General features: G+C 39.8%; 1 protein-coding gene across 1 annotated transcript in view; it reads right to left on the bottom strand.

Annotated features, from left to right (window-relative positions):
• Positions 1 to 20,399, bottom strand: part of MOCOS (molybdenum cofactor sulfurase) — a 222,828-nt gene that overhangs the window by 15,531 nt on the left and 186,898 nt on the right. Inside the window, exons 8-11 of the mRNA XM_086469348.1 lie at positions 18,386 to 18,832; positions 10,889 to 11,051; positions 4,663 to 4,744; positions 376 to 500 (exon numbers count right to left, since the gene is read on the bottom strand). Coding sequence (XP_086325474.1) covers positions 376 to 500; positions 4,663 to 4,744; positions 10,889 to 11,051; positions 18,386 to 18,832 — 817 coding nt within the window. The remainder of the gene's footprint in view (positions 1 to 375; positions 501 to 4,662; positions 4,745 to 10,888; positions 11,052 to 18,385; positions 18,833 to 20,399) is intronic.

Below are 20,399 nucleotides of genomic sequence, written 5' to 3'. Positions count from 1 at the left end.
GCAATATCTATGGATTTTCAGTGCTCTTTCAATTTGATCCCTTTTATAATGAAATTTAGTCTAAGAATAAATTCTTTGTTTATAGATTTTTCATGATCATTTTTCAAAATGATCATTGAGTTTCCAGACAAAATCATGATCATGATGATAAACCATCCCCCCAGACTGTTGTATCTGTAAATTTTCACCAAATGTAAGAAGTAGAAGGGCAGCATAAACACAGTTTGGGTATAAACGTACCTTTTGAAACCTACTAGATCAATATTGGATGACTCTTTCGCCCTTTATCAGGGTAGTTGTATGCTCATATGAAGACAACGAGCCTGATGTTTACTAAGTGAGGAATCACAAATGTTTTTAAGAATGACAACCTACCTTTTGTACTTTTCTGATGTGACCTGTTTTTCGTGTCTGAACTTTGTCTTATCAAGTGACACGGACGACCAAGAAACATAGAGAACCAGCCAGCAATTCCTTCTCCGCAGTCGTATGTTTTTACCCTGTTATGAGAAAAGAGGGACTTCACAAAATTTGATTGCCCAAACACTAATTTGCAAAACTGAAGACAAATTATGAAGATGTTTATTCTGCTTCTTTCAACACAAAATACAGAATCTGTATTGTCTGATGAGTGTCTGATGTGAAGTTCTGCATAATTTTATCTCCCCATTTCCTCAACTTTACTCTGTTACTCTTGAAGTTAACATTCACAAGATCTAATTTGGTTTTATCCAGTAAATTACTGTGGAATAAAGGATTAAATAATCACAACACTCAAGACACTGACTCTGAAGTACAGTAACTGGTAGCTCATATTACAATACGGTATTACGAAACAGTTACTCTCTGGTCTGTGCGTTTTACTAAAACAAAGAGGATTAACCTGAATTGAATTTAAGATTGCCCCACTGTATGTAATTTTTAATGATCCCATCAGGTACAATGATGTTAATTCCCTAATTTAATTCATGTTAGTACAGACATTCCACCTTGAAACATGGCTCCATTGCAGAGCCCAAGTATCTCTCTATCTAAAGATGACTTCCATTACTAGTAAATTGTCTAGTGAGTTATGCAAGGCTGGCAACAGATTCACCTTTTTTACTTGGATGTAACCCCTCCTAGAAGGATTTTGAGATCCCCTCTCTTAGTTCAGGAAGGACACAGATCAGACCACTGGGCAGTGATCCTATTTGCCACTAGATGCCTCAGCCTTGACTAATCTTAACGTCAATGTTTTTAAAACTAGGTATCTAGTTTAAGTTAGTTGTCTGGGTTCCCCTCACAGATAATGGGGAGAGGTAAGTAGTTCCCATCTACATTAGACCTCAGGATGGGATGACTCTCACTCTGGGAGCATTTAACTCTACTGACTAAAAAAGGAGATTTGACTGACACCTAACTTTAAAATGGCATAAACGGGTAAGAGGAATGCCAATTCTCATGCCGATCTAGGCAGGATTTGTGTAGCAAGGAAAGTGAAGTAGCAGTGGTCCTATGCTCACCTTGCTGTCCTGCCCAGCCAAAGCAGCTGATCTGCATGGAAACGACCTGCTCTGTGAAACAAGAAAACAGCTCCTCACAGCAAAAGATGCTAAACCCTAGGATTGAGAGAGGAACTGCCTTGACTTTACAAAATGCGTTGTAGGTTCAACTGAGTTACACAGGTAGAAAGCCAGGACAAGTGAAATTAAGGAGATTTTATAATCCTGCAGGGATCGAGTATCTCTTCAGCACTTGTCCGGAATTTTGATTGTGGTGCAGCTCTGTGTCCCTTTCCCCATGCTGAGACTGGATAGATGCCAACTACAGCCACATCTAGCCAGTGATGTCCCAGAGCTGAAAGGAAACTCTGGTACTACGAGATGCAGACATTGTGGCAAGAAAGAGGCCAAAAGGTGAGTCTCTACTTGAGATTTCATAGTCTGAGCTGAGTGACTCTTCTGCCCTTGCTGGTCACTGTGTTAGGGAGAAGGCATGAATCTTCCATGGTAACAGTACAGCTGAAACAAATTCCCCAAATATTTTTTTCCCACCCAAACAGAGGTGCTAGGAGTATTTAAATTCTTTCCTGAGCCAATTGCCTCTAGCAGTGTGCTGGGACTTAATACTGTACAAATCAGGAACAAAATTTTGCCCTCCTTTTTTTTTATCTGCTTATCATTTTGAGTCACAGTGGCTGAGTTAGAGACACACAGCATTGTTAGTATTTCATCAAATATCACCGTGTAGTTTTTATATTCCAAGACTCCTGTGTTTTCAAATTGCTTTCCCTTATTGTCAGACCATTTTTTGAGCAAGTACTGTCATCTCTTCAAGGTCTTATCCAAAGTCCTTCTGTTATAGCTCAATTCTACTAATTTTATGCTTGCATTTATTTTTGTGGAGTATTACTCTACATCTGTCAGCTTTAGATTTCGCTTGACACATGTCAGGCAATTTATTACAGAGGGCCTAGTTCTCTCAGATTTTCCTTGCTGTTTGCCTTGAGTTCCCCACTCATCTTCGTATTATGTCATTTAGCTTCAGCGCATTACAGCTGGTCCCTCTTTGCTAGGGAATTTATAGAACAAGAAACAAGGACAGCTGAAGTCTGAATATTGATCCCAAGGGATATAATACATACATTCATGCACAACAGGCTCAATTCACCTTGTTTTTACTGCAACTTTGTCGTCTTCTACCGCTGATATCCTTCCCTCGATCTCTTTGATATTGATATCCCTGCCTATTTCAGTAGAGCACTAACCTTGAGCATTTAGGGTCTTCTACAACATCAATAACCTTAACATCACTAGCTTCTACTTACATCTGTCCACTGCTAGATTTTATACTTGAAAGCCACATCTCTCTGATGTGAGCAGCATATGCTGATGGACAACCCCTGCTGAGGTGAAGGCTAACACTGATGAAGTGCTTCACAAGGGAAACTTCTGTAGCTGCCATGAAACTAAACTTCTTCACATGACTGCTTGAGGACTCTACATTATGTGCTTTTCTCAGCTATCTCAGTGTAAATTCAGAGTAACCACCTACACCAACAGAACTGGATGAAATCACAGTGTCATAGAGCAGAATTACTAAGTGGAAAATGGCTTCAGTAGGGGTTTCTTTTGAACAAAAACCTTTTAACAAAGAAGTTTGGTCCCACTTCTCACCTCAGACACTTTGCAGAAAGGACCCCAGACCACAAATCACCTCCTGTCCTACTGCAAAGCACTGTTTTGCTCCTGCTTCTCATTTTTTGGACCTGGAGGCTCCCCTGCTGAAATACGGGAACATGGTATCAAGTACTATTGAATCTCTGAGCAGTTTCAGAGGCTCATCAACGTTGTCCACTCATTCTGCCTTGCTTCCTGCCTTGTTTATTCGCTCATCACAGTCCACTCTGTGCAATTTGTCTCATATCTCCCCTTTGTCATTCTGTCCTTTTCTTTGTCCTCAGACTCTAAGCAGTTTCCCATGAAAATTGCCTATTTCATACATTAAAAATGACACAGACAGTGAGATGAAAGACAAGCTACAATAAATAGTATGGCAGCCAATTATACGCACACAGAGAGAAAGATAACCTAGGCTATTTTACAGCCTGTAATAGATGGGCTAACCATGGGGATGCTAAGGATGAGTCAACGTGAAGGGAAGTGGGACAGATGGTTAAAACAAATGACTCTTGGGTGAATTCCACTACCTGACGAAAATACACTTAGAAAAAAATCCTCTTTATCATTTGAATAGCTAGTAGAAAAGAAGTAGAAGATCACTTCCTGCATGGCTCCATGGGAAAAATGGCCAGGTCTTCTGCTGGTTTGTTTATGTGTTACCCTCAGAGAAGCAAATGTAGAGGGTTACAAAGAATTAGTATACCCTGGTTAAAAGAAGACGTAAATCTGTAAGTGGGTTTTTAGTTGGACTTACCAAGAGATTCAGTAATGCAAATGTACGTCAGGAAGGCACTTGATACGCTGCCACTCAGAAAACTTAATGAGACTGGGAAGTACTTAGAAAATATGATGGATAAACACTTAAGTTCACTGATAAGAAATTAATTTATGCATAACGTTATATTTCGCTGAAGTGGCATGTCTCTTGATTAGAGTTAATGTTATTTCATATACTCACCTGCAATTTTCCCAAGATTGTTAAGGGGACACTGATCAACATGGTGGTCAAAACAAAATTAAAAAGGGTTGCAAATATGGAAAGCTGTTTATAACCTCAGCAGGTTCTAGCAATTTTGAATCCACACAGCATGAAATGGGCAAAGATGCCAGCATCATTACTGTCAAATGAAGGAACGGAATTCTAGAGCCCTGCTGAGGCCCCCAGTTGGCATTTGGAAGTAACTGGGACACCCTTCCCTTTTCTCATCCTTGCAGCAAGTAAAACAAAGATCTCCCTTACTGAAGTCAGCACCAAGTCATCACAATCTCTTGTACTATCCTTCCTCTCCTTTTTGATTTTTATTATTTTTTTAGTGTTTTCTACTAGATATTCTGGGCATGCCAAATTACCTGCCTAAATCTGTCTTCTCCTGGTCCACTAAGTCATTCATTGCTTTCCACCCTCCTCCTCTCTTTTCTCCAAAGGATTTCTGACTCTGTGTGTCCCAAGTGTCACTGCAGTGATTTTTCAGCTCAATTCCTCTCTGCTCTCACTCACCTGTGTGAACAGACTTTACTCTCACAGATCAAAGCCTCTTTTCCAGTATCTTCTTCTAGAGATATAGATATTGGGTCCATGCCTAGATGGGCAGAGAGCAAAACATATTAAAAAAAAATATGCAAAAATATAGGGTCATGAAAAAAGGTTTTTTTGCACCTGTTCACAATCACAACAGCCTCCCAAACAGCACGTGACAAAAATCCTCTTTCATTTTGCTAGAATTATATTCTCTGCCTGCAGGTGGCTCCAAATGATAATGCAAAGAGCAAAGGCTGCAGATGACCTTGGTACCCAAACCACATTAAGGACTGTACAATTTCAGCGTCGAGTAACTTTGTTCCCTGTGTATCTTGGGCAACGAAACTGGCACAGAATTACTGCCCTAGTCATGGTTTCTGTTGAAAGGATGAGTTTATCGCTGTTGTGCCCCCTCTAGCAAATCAGAAGATGAGGTTATTCACTGTTGGGTTGGTTTTTTTTGGAGTGGTGGGATGTAGTGATCAGAAAGATGAAAGACAAAAGATGGAGGGAGATAGGAGAGAAAAAATAAGCACAAGCTGTTCAAGGAAAGAAATATAATGTGTCATAAAATGACAATAATTTAAAAATAAAATGTTTGGAAACCACTAATGAGAGAATTATTCCCATCTCCATCTCTAAGTTTAAACCAGACGAGGAATCCTTGGTGATGATCTATGTTAACAATTTCTTCCAAAGTTTTCTCATCTTGGACAGAATGAGCCAAAGAGATGGCAAGGCTACTGCGGCTTACTAGAATAGCAGAATGAAAACAAAAGCTGTACTATTTTCCATTCTGTAAATTGAAAGCAAAAATCTGAAACGACGAACAAAGGGTTTTACTGTGTGACTGCAGTGAATCCAACCCTTTTCCATTATACTGCAACACAAACCAGCAAAGACTGATCTCCTGTACCCCAGCTTTATACCAGCATGTTTCAGTTTCGCTCATTATTTCCTGTTGTGTTATTGTAGTACAAATAAGAATCAAGTTCTAGCAGCTCTGACATGGTAAAATCAAATTGTTTTATTCTCTTCTGAAGAATAATGAAATGTAGTTCAGATTCACTGTATCCCAACTATCAGCTCTGTTCTATCAAGTTTTCAATTACAGAAAGATGTCTACCCCTTTTTTGGCTTCAGAAGCAAAGACAGAGGACGAAAAGCTAGGTTCACTTAGGAGAATAAAACACGTAAGTAATAAATACGTTGAACGTGCTTGCAACAACCTGAAAAAGAAGGCAATGTTATCATCTTATAAACTAGAACTAACGCTCTTGTACATTGAAAAAATTAAACACTAGCATCATTCCTTCTGGAAAAGAAGAGTTTGAAAGGTTTCATCCTATATGCATCCTTAGCTGTTATATCTTTTAAAAATAGTTTCTAAGCAAGGCATACTCACAAAATTTCTTAAAATAGAATCTCAGGGCTTTAAAAAGCCCTGTTTTTATACACCAGCAAATGTATCACATTTTTATTGAACAGTACACATTTTACAGTGATGTCTAGGTCAGTTAAATGTTGTTAATTACAATTTTATTCTATCTTAAGGCAAAAAAAGAAAGCAGAATATTGCCAGTTACTAAAATGTAAAAGCTGTCATTCTCCATGGTCATTTGCTTGATAATAAAATTCACAGATGTGCTCACAGCATTAATATAAAAAAAAATATTCTTCTCTTTATAGCTCCTATTTTCAGTCAATGAGAAAAATTAGAGGTCTGTTATTTCAATAGACTGAAATATAAACTATTCATGTATATTCTTTCGTCAGTGTATGCACTTAATTTCCATTATTTTTATTGGCAGTAACACATGACTATTTGAAGGCACAATAAACTCCATAAAGTGTAATTAGTTGCTCAGTTTTGCTAGCATCTTTTTACTCAAATATTTTAAAGGACCTTCACAGCACTCAAAATTTCTCCCTCTGTGCAGTGACAAACTAATGCCAACTTGCCAGAGTACTGCTGATTGTTAGCTAAAATGGAAAGAGAGAAACTAGTTTTCCACAGAAATGTATTCTCAGCTAAATTCTCTTTGGTTTACTTTTATGTTGGTTAGGAACAAGCCCAGTGTAATCTGTGCCCCCATGTATTTTATGGAGCAGGACAACAAGATTTCCCTTGATTCCCACTGAAGTAATACGCTTCTAGAAATAAAGGCACTTGCTCCTGCCCACCTTTAAGTTGCTGGGAGCTTAACCATTAACTGCTTCAGTCAAGATACAAGAAGTTGTCTTTCTCCACAGAGGCTTACTTAAAGTTACGCTGATTTTCTCAAAGTGGGTCCTGTGATAGTAAGGGTTAGTTACACTCCTTGTGTCAAAAAGAATAGGAAATGCCTGTCACCAACCACATAGCCTGAGAAAATAATGTCGACCAAGTTCAGAAAGGCAGTTTTTCAAAATTAAAGTCTCACTCCCTCTAACGAAGTAAAGTACAGTCAATGAGAGACCAAGCACAGGTCCTTCCTCTCCCTCTGCTCTCACTAATCCCTTCCTCAGGGATCAGGGGAATACCTGGATGGAGCTCCCCAGTTGCCATGCAAGTCAACTGATTTTGCAGGCATGCCAGGGAAGGATCCTAAGCTGTTGAGCAGTTTAGGCCTTTTCTAGAGCCTCAGTCTGATGTCCTTGCTCCCCACAGGGACGGCAGGATCACACAGCTGGGTTGGTCAGACAGTGAGTCTGCCCATCCAAGGCTGGTTGTTAGATGGGCTACGGCGACACGCTACACATGAGGGTTAAAGAAAGACCATGAAGCAATGTCTCAGCACACGGAGGATTCAGTAAAAGGTATTAAAGTAGTTACTGTCACACTAAATCATGCTGACAGTTTTATTCTGTTGGACAGAGAAGACAGAGAATATTAAACCATATTGAACTAAAATAGCCATAAACAAATTTTCCACTAATGAAAAGTTCTAGAGGGAGAGGAAAACACATGCCTGGAGGGGGAGGAAGAACAGACTCATTACATTTTAAAATTGGCACAGATAAAGTCTTCACCATAATCTAATAGTGTAACAGCAAAATGTTCTTTAAGAATGCCACAGAATTCAGCTATGTGGGATTTGCCCCACTGGGCTTTAGGCACTTACCAGAGGCACCTAATCCAGCAGCACAGTTGCCTTAGGCTCTCTCTATTGGAGAGAGACACCTCCAGACAGCAAAGCGCACTCTAGATGGAGATCATTGCCACAGCCTGCTCTCACAGTGAGCAAAGCACAGATGACAGCAGAGAAACTGGTAGAAAAAGCAGAGTGGTTACAGCCTCCTTGGAGCGGAGCAGGAGGAAGGCCGCTGGCTTGACTGCAGTCACCCCATCAGCTGAGGGCTGCTGAGTTTTCAGGTTCAGCAGAGCAAGGGGTGCAGTAAAGGTGTGGCTCAAAGGTTTTGCCTCTTTTTTTCTACTGCTGTCGCCTCCCTCACCCACTCCTCACCACTAGAAATTCCGCCATCACACCAAGAAGAACCGAGGAACTGCACGGGGAGTGTGAGGGCAGGGGGTGGAGATGGGGAGTTGGAGGAAACAAAACTCCTCTTGGGAAGGTGCATGCTGCTGTAGTTGAGGAAAGGCAGTTCGAGTGGGAGGCATCCAGTGGGAGAAAGAAACTCGCAAAGCAACAAAGCTGGAAGAGACCTGGAGGTGGCTGCAGTCAGCAGGCTAAGTGGTACAAAGCTGAAGTGCCATTAACCACGGACGTAGGGCAGTGAAGACTCTGAGCTGCACAACAGCCAGCCTGGCTCATCAGCGGGCTACTGCTCCTCACCGCACTGACTGCTGCTCCAGTTACACACGTGGCGTTTGGCTTCAGGTCCTATGTTAGCAACAAACTACTGACAGGCTGGAGAGAGTGGTGACAAAAGCATTAAAAGTGATTAACATGGGATTTCCAAGGAAAGAGTCAACTTTTTAAATTCAATTTGTCTGCCATGAAATGATTTAAGTGGGAGATATAAAAATGACCCATGTATGTGAAGGGATAAAAGAAAAAAATTAAAAATGTAACACCAAGAAGCAAATCATGCATCTAGACTGCAGGTAAGAGGAAAGAAAACAGAAGAAATATTGGAACAACTTCCTACAGATTTATCTGCTCAGTCTTACCCTGTCAGTTCATATGTATTCCCATCACTGTCCTATCTCATGAGCAGTAACCTCTGGAATAGTCTCCCCAAGCAAATGAGAGCCATTATCTCACTGTCATGCATTAAAAAAAATACCACAGGTTGCAAGTACACTGCAAGAGTGAAAAATAGCAGGACTATTATAAAAAGGCAGCCCAGACCACCTTATGGGCTATCTAGAGTCATCATACAAAGAATAAAATTACTCCACTCTTATGTACTGGTTGTACCAAAGCAGGCTATAAATAAATGCCAACCATGTTTCTGTTACAGCACACTGGAGATCTGATCAATCACTCTGGGGAAGAAAAGTGATCCATAGACTTGGTCAATCACTTCTGGATGGAAATGGTTCTCACTTTCATAGGAAGGAAGGTGAATGACAGGGAAAACTCTGAAAATGACACAAAATAAAATGTAGGATTTAAAGGTGAATTTCACACTGGCATTAACTACGGCAAGAGATTGTAAATCTCAGTGAGCAATGGGTTCCATGATTGTAATTTTTGTCTGAGAAAACTTCTTCCTGACTCTCTGAAGTATGTCAGTGCAGGTATTATTGACAGGCAAACGTAATAATGGATTTGCACTTGTCTGAACAATGTGGTACTAGCAAGGAAAAAAATTAGGAACATACTTAGAAGAGCAGAATGAAGCAATCAAAAGGCCCAACAGAACTGAACCTCTGAAAATGTGAGGGACAAATGGAGAAGGTTCGGACAAGACTTCACATTGTGTTTGCAAGCAAGAGGTACCAACAGAAAGGGAGAGAGAGGGAAAGGAACTGAATTTCTAGAAACAATCAGTTCTGAAGCACTTGGTAATTTAAAAGTTGTGAGAGAAGACTGTCTATGCAACTGTACTACAAAAATTTGAGGTGCCAGGTGCTCCACATAGAATGGACATGAATTAACAATACCTTTCAAAAGAAGTATCACAAAAGGAAGAGTGGAAAATAGCAGTGTTTGTGCCAATGAGCCTGTCCGGAATCCCTAAGAAGAGACTAGATTGTGTTTGGAATCTGAAACATACACACAAAATCACACAGGACTAGTGGAAGTACCCAAAGGTGCATTTGACAAACCTATTCCAGACAAAAGAAATCAACTGGTCAGACTTAATTTTATGGAGAGTGCTCAGACAGCTGGAGAGGACAACAACTATAACGTACAAACAGAAAGGAGACTGTAGTTACAGATCCACTCATATGCATTTCTAATAAAGGGTGAAAATCTGAATATAGGTTCCCTTGTTTTGATCTAGCTGCTGAAAATGTGGGCACACATATTGTTTACGGTTAAGACATACAGGCTGAGTAAATGTTAGACCTCAGGGAAATGACGAACACCATTCAGACACATGCAAACCTGGCATTAATAATGACTGTCGTGGAATACAAACCTGATCCAGTGTTCAGTGCTAACAAAATAAATAATTTGCACCCTGAAGTAGCAAAGGGTTTCAATAATACTTTTCATAAGTTTTCTTTGTTTTTTTTTTCCCTCAGCAGAGAATAGAAAGGATTTTGATGAGTCCAGAGAAGCCCAAACATCATGCAATATTTGCCTGCGAGTGCAAGTATTTCACTGAGCTAAATAATGTCTGGTCCTTATTTTAATTCATACCAATTTCCTGAAGACTCTACCCCTCTAGTCCCACAGCAGGAAGGAGGAGGAGAGCTATAAAATGGGAAGGTTTTTGGCCAGGGTGTTTGATGTTAGACTCCTATTCCTTTGCAGCAATAACAGTGCCTTGAGGCTGGTGGACTTCCCGACATGGAGAGACAGACCAGCCAGTTCTGTCAGTTCATTATTCCTTCCTGGAGCACCCACTTTATGATTGCACATAAGATATCCCTGTCTACTCTCTGCCCACCCAACAACACGCTAGGAAACTACCCAGGGCTGTCTATCACAGCCTAGGCTTTCTTTGCCCAGAGCTGGTAGGAGAATTTGTCCCTGAAGTCAGTAAGCTTACACAGCGTTCAGTAGTTTGGTGGGTTCTTACAGGTGTCTCTGTCTAGAAGTTTGACACGAATAATGAAGGGGACAAAAGGATATTGGTTACTAACCTTCTGCCTGGATGACCATAACCTTTTTCTTCAGATCAATTGAAGGATTTACAAGACACAACCTTGGCTCCTGCTTCTGAGTCATGCAGACTCCATTCTGGTTTACAACCATCCAGTTACGGTCATACAGCAAACCCTGGTTTCCCACTGGCCATTCTGTAACCTGGAAAAGCATCAGGAAGGGACACAAAGGTTTAGAAAATGCTAATGCTAGTTTCATTAATAGATTCATGCAAAGAAAAGAGAGGGGAAAAGAAACCATTAATGAAATACTGTGAAATCAGGAAAACTTGTGCAAGCCAATGTCAGCCGATAATAAGAGAAACCTTAATTGCAAATCAAAGATAAAGATATCACTGCACAAAGCTGACAAAACAAAATGGAGTTACTATAATTTGTTACATATTATCATACACTTTGATTTAACAGAGCTATAAGAAGAGAGCAAACAACTCCGAAACACTCTGAAAGCTGCTTTCAGTTTTATAGTCATCCATTTTCAGGACCTTTCTCTCCAGCAATTTTATTTTGATTTACAAAGCATGGACATTTCATGGGAGTTGTATGAACTAAGGCAAAATCAAACAAACAAAAAGCAAGAAAACTGTGAAATTCAAAATTCTGAAAAAAAGTCCGTATTTTTCATAAAACTGGAACCACTTTATTAATTAAGTCATTTGAGAAAACCTCCACTACTGAGGTTTCTGGTTTAGCTAGGAGCATAATAGTTTCTCCAGATCTCCTTACAACAAAGCACATTGTCTTCTTTGCTATCTGTTCTTCCATCACTTCCATAACACTCTTTACATTCAATAGCCTATACAAGCATATTGTCCTTGCTTTCATGTACATTTTTCTGGTGAAAAGAACATCTGTTACTGATGCTACACAGATGGTAATCTTGAAATCCAAAAAGAGAGCAATTTTAGTAATGCCTTTGGGTGATATTAATAACTGCTTTCTCCTTCAGAATGTTAAAATATTAATACCATTCTTTTAACATAAAGCTGGGCATTTAAACATACTGCTTCAACTCATGTATGCTTTCTAGTCACAGATGAATACGGAGAAAAGTTAACTACAGCTGAACTTTGTTGAATTCTTGTCGAGACGCTTAGCACAGCTCACGTGAATTAACTGGCAAAAGACTTTAGCAAAAAGTATTGAGAAAAAGATATGTCAGGCACAGCCTGGTGCTCTGAAGAAAAGCATGGATGGAAGCACTGGTTAGATTAATTAAAAATCACATTCTTGTTTAACATGTGCTCTATCCAAAACCCCGCAGAACCACAATATCCCATTCCTATAAGCTTTTCCAGGTTTTATAGGAGTCTGCAGCAGTAGATTGACACTGACAGCCTGACTAGAGAAAGCTGAAGGCAGGCACTCTGAAATGGAAAACTTAAAAGCATTAAAGCTGAACTCTTAAATAATTTGGCCACAGTGCTATCAACTGTATTGAATACAGAAGATACATGGAAAAAATTTAAACATAAGAAATATATTTTATCAGCCTACTTGATTTATAATATTATTTTCCAGTTCTTTAAGTGAGTGTGGATGAAAAATTCAGTCAAAAATGGAAACTTCGGGTCTGACAGTGTCACCTGAAACCACGTTGTTCAAGCGCCTAAATGATGTGAACCTTCGCCCTGTCTTTTTAGGAGAGGAATAACAGCCTAAAGACTGCAATATCAGCTGGAGAACAGACTTTTGTCCTTGGTGGCAATTGTTCTTGGAGAGGCCAGTATTTTTTTGTTATCCTGTGTAATTAGATTACAAAATGCTTTTGAACAGCTGGTGATCATCTAAGAGCTGCAAGAATTTCCTGCTAACAAACCTCCCTTCCAAAAGAGAAGATCACTAATCAGTAATACATCCTCCCATGGATCCAGCAGATCTTTACAGGATTTGCAAGACATAATGAGCAGAATAAACTAAAAGAACAGAAAAATAGAAAAAGAGCATGAAGACAATGATTCCTAGCTCCCTATTGTAACATTCAGCTGTTTTGGTTCCAATTCAGGACAGCAATCTTATTCAGGAAATAGCTTGAGTGTTTGCTTACCCTTCACTGAAGGTAAGAGGTTTTATGAGCAAAACAAAACCACTTCTCTTTAATCAGTGCTTCAGCTCATTCTTACATGCTGATAGGCATTGTGGGGAAAGCTCGGCTGACTAGGTAGCAGACACTTGGAAATAATCATCACCTTCCATTCAAAAGACCCCTGGAAGGTCCAAAATAATGGCAAGTAACTCCATGCTCCACTCTGAGATGCAGCACACGGCTACACATCTTCAGCCCATTTTTCCCCTTCCTGTGGGTATTTGCCACCGTAACAAGAATCATACATACGCGTGCCCAGCAGTGAGTCCCTGTCCTCTCCTGGATGCCCCCTGTACGCTGCCCAGTGCCCTACTTTCTCTCCACTTTTCAACTTGCTGTATTGCATATGTTGCTAGGATCCCAAAAAATAAAGTTGCAACAACAAAATAACTGTGTACCCTGCCTTGGACAGAGAGTCACAGACGATCGTGAAACAGTCCGAGCCGGTTTGTTGCTAATCCTGATACTGGAGATGAGCATGGAAGAACACACACATTTCTATTCTTAGTACTTAGGCATGCCATCTATGCAGACCGTCTCCTGCCGGTATTCCAGAGGCTAAAGGGACTGTTAAATGATTGCAAGCAACTGAATTACAGCAGTTCAAGCAAATTCTGCCTGCTCTGCTTTCATTTGAGACACGAGAAGAGTGGTTCAATTTGGCTCCCTTGGATTACATCTGAGATGTCTGCCCAAGGCGAGCAGGAGTGACACAGGCTGCAAAGATGAACCACTTCCCAGAGGAGCAGCAGCAGGAGGTCAGCCAGGGCACTCAAATGTCACTAAATACCTACATCCAGGCAACCAACACCACGAAGTGAAGCAAAGCAACCAACGAACCTTACTGCGAAGTAAAATAAAACAGTTAGCGCACACCGCAGTAAGCAATACTGTATTACCTAGCTGCTAACTGGATTCCCTGAAGGTGTCTGGCCATCTCAGACTACTGAGGCAAATTAGAAGGGGGAGGACAGAAAAAGATCAGGGACACCCCATGATTTTACTGATAGATGCTAGCATACACCTTCATTCCCGGCATGGCAGGTGGACTAATCACGCAACATAAGGTATTCTCTATCTAACATAAGCAAGGATCATTGCATAGTACAGCCAGTACATGGTACTATGGTGCCTGCTTTAGTCCATTTTTCTTCTTGTAATGTAAAAATACTCATTGCAAAAACATGTTTTTATTTTTGTTTTTGTTTTTGTTTTTTTCCCCAGAATTTTCTTTACAACATTTTGGGCTGCATTTTTCCATAGTTCACAGCAATGTCATCATGAAGGCTAACACAATTTTCAAACACATTAAAGTAATCACTGAATAGGTTTTAAATTACGCAAGTTTAACAACATTAGTGGTCTTACATATAATTTATCCACCAATCACTAGGAATTTGCATTGTATGTTAAATTAAAAGCTAATTTGTCTTCTGTGTTGAGATGCAATTTTTATACTCTGAAATCTACTGCATGAATAATAAAGTTATTAATGTTTAAATCCTAACCTTTTTCACTGGGCATACTGCATTATGTGATTATGCAAAATTCATTGACATGAGAGATGTTCGTGTTTAAAAATGCATGTTTAAAACACATTTTTATGTTGGAAAAGAAGAAGAGTGATCAGGGATTGGGACAGAGGTTACTCCTCTTCTCCCCATTTAATAAAATAATTTGAAGGAAAAGAAAGCGCATTTAAGAAGCTGATTTAGAATATTCTGCTCTCCACTTCCTGTGCTGTGTGCACAAACCCCATGGAACAACACTGAACAGAAACCGTCCCGTGGCCAGGAACACTTTACAAAACATACATGCTGTAGGAACTAACCAACCCATGGGGAGCTGATGATCGTCATGCCAAGCTTCATCCTCCCAGCTGCCGAAGCACTCTGCACTCTCATTCTCTCTGGAGGTCAAGCACCTCCCATACTAAAATACGCAGAATAGAGCAGAGAAATCAGAGTTTGAGAGAGGAGGGGATTATGTGACTCTACAGAGGAGATCGAACAGCTGTGAGTTTGTACTCATATCCCCATCGAGTTTGTCCTCCCTCCACTAATCAAGCCATCTATCCTGCAACCAGTAAGTCAGCAGGGAGACTTCCCTGGCAGACAGGCTGGGTCCTGCACACACAATTAGCTGGAATTTTCCACTGCACGTATTATCTTAGGCAAAGGCAAGCAATCATGTACTCACAATAAAGCCCATTCACTACACATGCTAAAGGTCTGACCTACCATATCCTCTGGAGGCCTGCACTCGAACAGATAAATCTATGAGATACTGATCTCAAGCATCTGATCTCAATACTGCTGTAGGCGAACCTGCTTTAGAAGGGGGTTGGAATAGATGATCTCCAGAGATCCCTTCCAGCCCCCACCATTCTGTGATCCAAGTACAAGATGAGTGAATTTATTGCTGCCCAATAATTAAACCTCCTTCACCTTTCCACATCAAGTAGCTTAGAGGTACCTTATAATGGATAGAAAAGGAGATCAAATTTTTAATTGGGAAAATATTTTTCTAACTTTCCAACAACTACAAGGCATCTAAAGGTATTTTAGATTTAAAACACGAAACTGATTTTCAATTCTTGGCTTCTAACTGAAGACTAAGGAAAACACAAACTATATGATTATTACTTCAGAAGTTTATGAGTTTACTAAGTGTGAGATCTGTATGACAAAGTCCACTAAGAGACTTGCAAAGGAATACTTTCCCATGGGATTCAATCTTTTCATGATAAAGCCTAGAAATGCTGGTATAATCAACATTTTAAAAGGCAAAATGATTTCCAGGATTTGAGTCCATTTAATTGTGGTAAGGTTTATCTGGCATGTCTTGCTTCAAACTCCAGTGCCATGTAGCGTGGGTTATTCTCCCCTTTCAGGGTCATACAGGCTGAAGTTGCAGTAATGACATACATAGATTTGTGGAGGGTGATGCACTCTGCAGTTAGTGATGATGTTGGGTTCTGGCAGCACTGGCTTACCATTCTGCTTTTAGTCGTTGGGAAGAAACCAAGCAACTGCCTGATTTAGAATGGGATTGACTGACTTTTAAAGCTCATTAGAAATGGTGGGCTGCAAGTTGCCATTTGCATCTCTTCTATAGGCAGACAATGAGATCAACAGCCTCTTTCTCAGGCTGGTTATAAACTTGCAACAGGTCTAGAGGTGTCACTCAGACCTTTGGGAACAAAAACCTGAAGAATGCCTGGTGGACAGGAAGAAGATCATGAAAGCAAACACTTTTTCTTTTGGGATTTACTTCAGTACTGAAAATAACAAAAGTCAATCTTTTGGCTTCATTTACTGTCCTGCTCTCCTTATGCACTGAAAGCCCTTTTTCATTGTTTCTATTAGGTCAGCTTCTACTGTTCCTTCACATATACTCATGTATCTTCTATGAACTAAGTGGAAATGCACAAAAAATGCTATTTGAGAAGAGGAGGAGAAGAATTAGATGCTATTGATGGTGAACTTCCAGTCCCTTCCAATATCATATACTAAAGCCAGTATATATTAAATTGTGTATTACTTCTTGGAAATACAGGCTCTGACAGTGCTTAGCTTACTGGGTTCTAATGTGGCTCATACTTTGTTATCAAAAAATATCAAACCACAATACACTAGACTTCAAAAATTATTCTAGGCAAAACTAAAACTCATAATATAGTTGCTATTTTAATATTTGTATTTTTAAACTATTCAAATCAGCTAGTGTTAGTTGTGTAATCCAAGTTGCCTTGGATTCCTCCTGTAGTTAATGGAAAGAGACAGAAATATCCAGGAATAGTTAATTTTTCCTACCACAGACGCCTATTTTACAGTAAGATGAGTTAACATGTATCCACCTCTCACTGCTTACTGAATACTATCTAACTTTGGAGGGGTAAGCTGGGGTATGAGGAACCCTGCTTTCATGCTGGGCCCATTAACACATAACTGGCACAAGAAGCGTGCATGAGGAACAGGGATTTTCTACCTCCATGTAAAACTGCAGTTCTGTCTGCCAGGGAGTAGCAGGTTTGTATGAATTCATCACCTAAAGTCGTTTCCCCTCACAGAGCTTGAAGAGAAGAAACCTGGCTCAGCTTGTGGGGGAACATAAGCTGTCTTTCATGCTGAGGTACGTCTTACCTGCTCCTGGGCACAAACACTTCAAAGCCTTCCTAGCTCTGAATGTTGTGGTATCTATCTCACAACACCAGCCTGCATGTTAAAAATAGAATTTAACTCTAAAGGGGTCCGGATACTGCTACAACATATTTCAGCAACTCCTGTAGTGAGCTTCTATAATACACCTATAATAACGGCAACACTTTAACAAAGGTTAAAACATTTTCAGATGAAATGTGGGATTACTTTGATTTTCTGAACAGTTTGATTTAGTGGGAGGTTAATAAGGCATGGAAATTGTTTCTTCAGGTCTCATTTACTGCTCAAAATTGTTCATCCGAGTTAAAGACATTATGAGCCAAACCAAATTTAAAAATACAGAAGTTTTGTTGATCATTTAACAGTCTTTGCTTTAATTCCCCAGCCTCTTTTTGCCTTAAGAAAAAAAAAATCATGATCAAATCAGTTATGAAGCCATATTTTAAATGCAGGTGATTTGTCACTGGATTTAACCCCAATTTTCATTCAGATGTGAGACAGTGACCTACACCAGCGAGTTTTCATAGGGAAAGTTATACCGATATTGACATTCATTAAATCCCTTCCCAGTATGGTACTAAGCAGAGCCGCATTCTAGGTCATGTGTGGGCCATACACCTATTTCACCATGCATTATTTAAAAAAAAAAAAGGCACAGCTAAGGTGATGATATTATTAACTTCGTAAAAAAGCAATTAAAATCTTCAAAGAGTGAACTTTCAAATAGTGCAGGAACACTTAAATGTCATATTTCTGTTGCAAATGTATTTTTAATGATAACATTTCTTTGTAATGTAAATCAGCCTCCTCTCAATTATAACATGTTAATCAAGTTATTTCTCAATTGCTGCCTACCCATCAATGCCTGTAAGTCCGTCACATGTCATTCTGTAAAAGCATACTAATTACTTGATTATATTTTAGTTCAGTTTTGCAAATCCAACTATTTTTTTCGAGACTGCATATTATGTGCAGATTTGTCTGTTGGGGGGGAGAGTAGAGCAGAAGACACATTTGCATCCTGCAACTTCAGTCTAACTAAAAATCCTTCAAGTACCTTAGCATGCAGGACTTGACCCTAGAAACTGGAGAAAAGGAAAAAATAGGTACCCATATACTGCTTCCTAATGTCTCACACACATGGTATTCCTTGTTGATATGTCTGAGAGGGGTAAGGAAAAGCACAAGGTTGAGATGTACATTTAAGAATGAGTCAAAGTGCTATACCTCAAACGCAGAGCAGGATTTGATGGGGTAGAGGTAAATGTTGGTGACAGTGATGGGCTGGCCACCTCTTCTACATGTTGGTACTGCAGTCTCAGAAACAGCTGCCCTTATGCTTTCCGCCTCAGCCTCCGGTGGCTGCCAGTTGACAGTCATCTTTGTCACAGACGAGTTATTCCTGAGTTCTCTGTCCAAGATGTGTGGTATTGGAGACAATTTACCTGCAATGTTAAAGGAAGGGTGGTCATCTGGGACAGACTTTGTCGTCAGCTTTGTAACAGAGGACTCGTAGGGAATCTCAGTGTTCGACTTGGAAAGTCTGGTGGCTATGATGAATTTCAGAAAAGTCTGTGCATCTTCAAAAGAAGACATGTAGCCAAAGGATATTCTCACAGAACCAGTGGGACGTCCATCAATTAGGTCTATATCATCTCCACAGACATGGCCAGCCTAATTTGAAATAGGAAGAAAACCAGAGAGCTATTTTGACAATCTTTGCTTTATTTCCCTCTAATTTTACATAGTTATTAATGAGTCTCTTAATTCTAACCTGAAAACCAGTTTTCATAAACACAAAGTTAACTCACAAATACAAAGAGAAAATGGAGAAAAGAATCCCAGCTATCTTATTACTTACTCAAGGTGGGAAGAAGATAATTCTGAGAGGCTTGTCCCAGTCTCCTCTAAGGCAAGAGAGACTCCTCAAAAACATGTCAAGAATCAGAAAAGGATTGTATGTCCTAGGATGGCCTGATAGGGCAGTCTCCAGGCATATTCCAGTCTCATCTGCACAGTTCACTGGGATTTAAACTGGGATATTATATTCAGTCAAGTGACCAAACCACAAGACTGCTGATTTTTTGGGGGCAGTTTTTTTGATATTTGCTGTCAGAACAGTTCCATTTTATACTATCAGTGGCTTCTTTATGGGTTCTGTTAAATAGTCCAATGGATAGCTATACAGCTGAGAACTGGTCTGTGATATTAGCAAAGCAGACTTGGATGTAGAACTCCAACATCCAGAGTGACTTCCCTCATCATTGGGGGGTAGTAAACCTGTCTTGCTGATCCAGTCAACACATTGCTTTCAGGATGGAAGGAACCAGCCTTCCCTCTAACATTTCCTCCTTTGAAGGACACAGGTTGCCTCTTACGAAAACTCTTTCTTGAAAAATGCTTCAAATATCCTAATAGTAACCTCCACATAGATACCCCTCCATTTGATATGACTTTCATACAGCACACTCTGGAAAACTCTCCTTAGAGCAAAGTTTCTCCTTAAGTGGGTCAGTGAATGCTGCCAGTCACCTCCAGTGAGATAAGCTAGAGACCCTCTCTGTTCACTCACCTAACATTATCTCACCAATGGACAAGAAGATGCAGCCCTAAGTCAGCATTTTTATTCCTGTAAGTGCAGCAGTGGTGTTTTGTTTTGTTTTTATAATTTCATTTATTTATGCATTTCTGTTACATAAAAATGGAAGTATGAATAGGTTATTTACATGAGAGCTTTTTGAAGCAAGAAATGTCACAGTTCAATGAACACATTTATGCAAGGAGAAATAAAAAAAACCCCACACCTTTATTTCAAAGCATGAAATACAGTAGTAAGTATTTTAATTCAGTGTGATGTAGTTTTTATCCTTGACCATAGAGCAGAAGCAACATTTGCAAAATTAGGTTGCATCTGTTAATATACATGCAACCCTTCTGCCAAGTATTGATTGATTGACTGAGGAGAGACGTTCCTGCTGTGTAAATAAGTAAATGAGTTCCAACTTAACATCCTAAGAAAACTAACCACACTTCTCCAGGGACCCTTGAGGACACAAAGTCCTCCCTCACAGGCATTTTACACATGGAAATCTTCATCAGGGAAGGAAGAATACAGTCAGCACCCCGGGAAAAGGTGAAACTGAAGCATATGTGTAAACAATGCGATAAAATATGCCTTCCCCTACGCAGTAATGTTGCCAATAACTCATCCAGATCCTTCTCAAAGGACTGATGAGAATGT

This window comes from Leptosomus discolor, chromosome 8, assembly GCF_034619465.1.
Source record: "Leptosomus discolor isolate bLepDis1 chromosome 8, bLepDis1.hap2, whole genome shotgun sequence".
NCBI lineage: Eukaryota > Metazoa > Chordata > Aves > Leptosomiformes > Leptosomidae > Leptosomus > Leptosomus discolor.
This window is presented reverse-complemented; position numbering and strand designations above follow the sequence as displayed.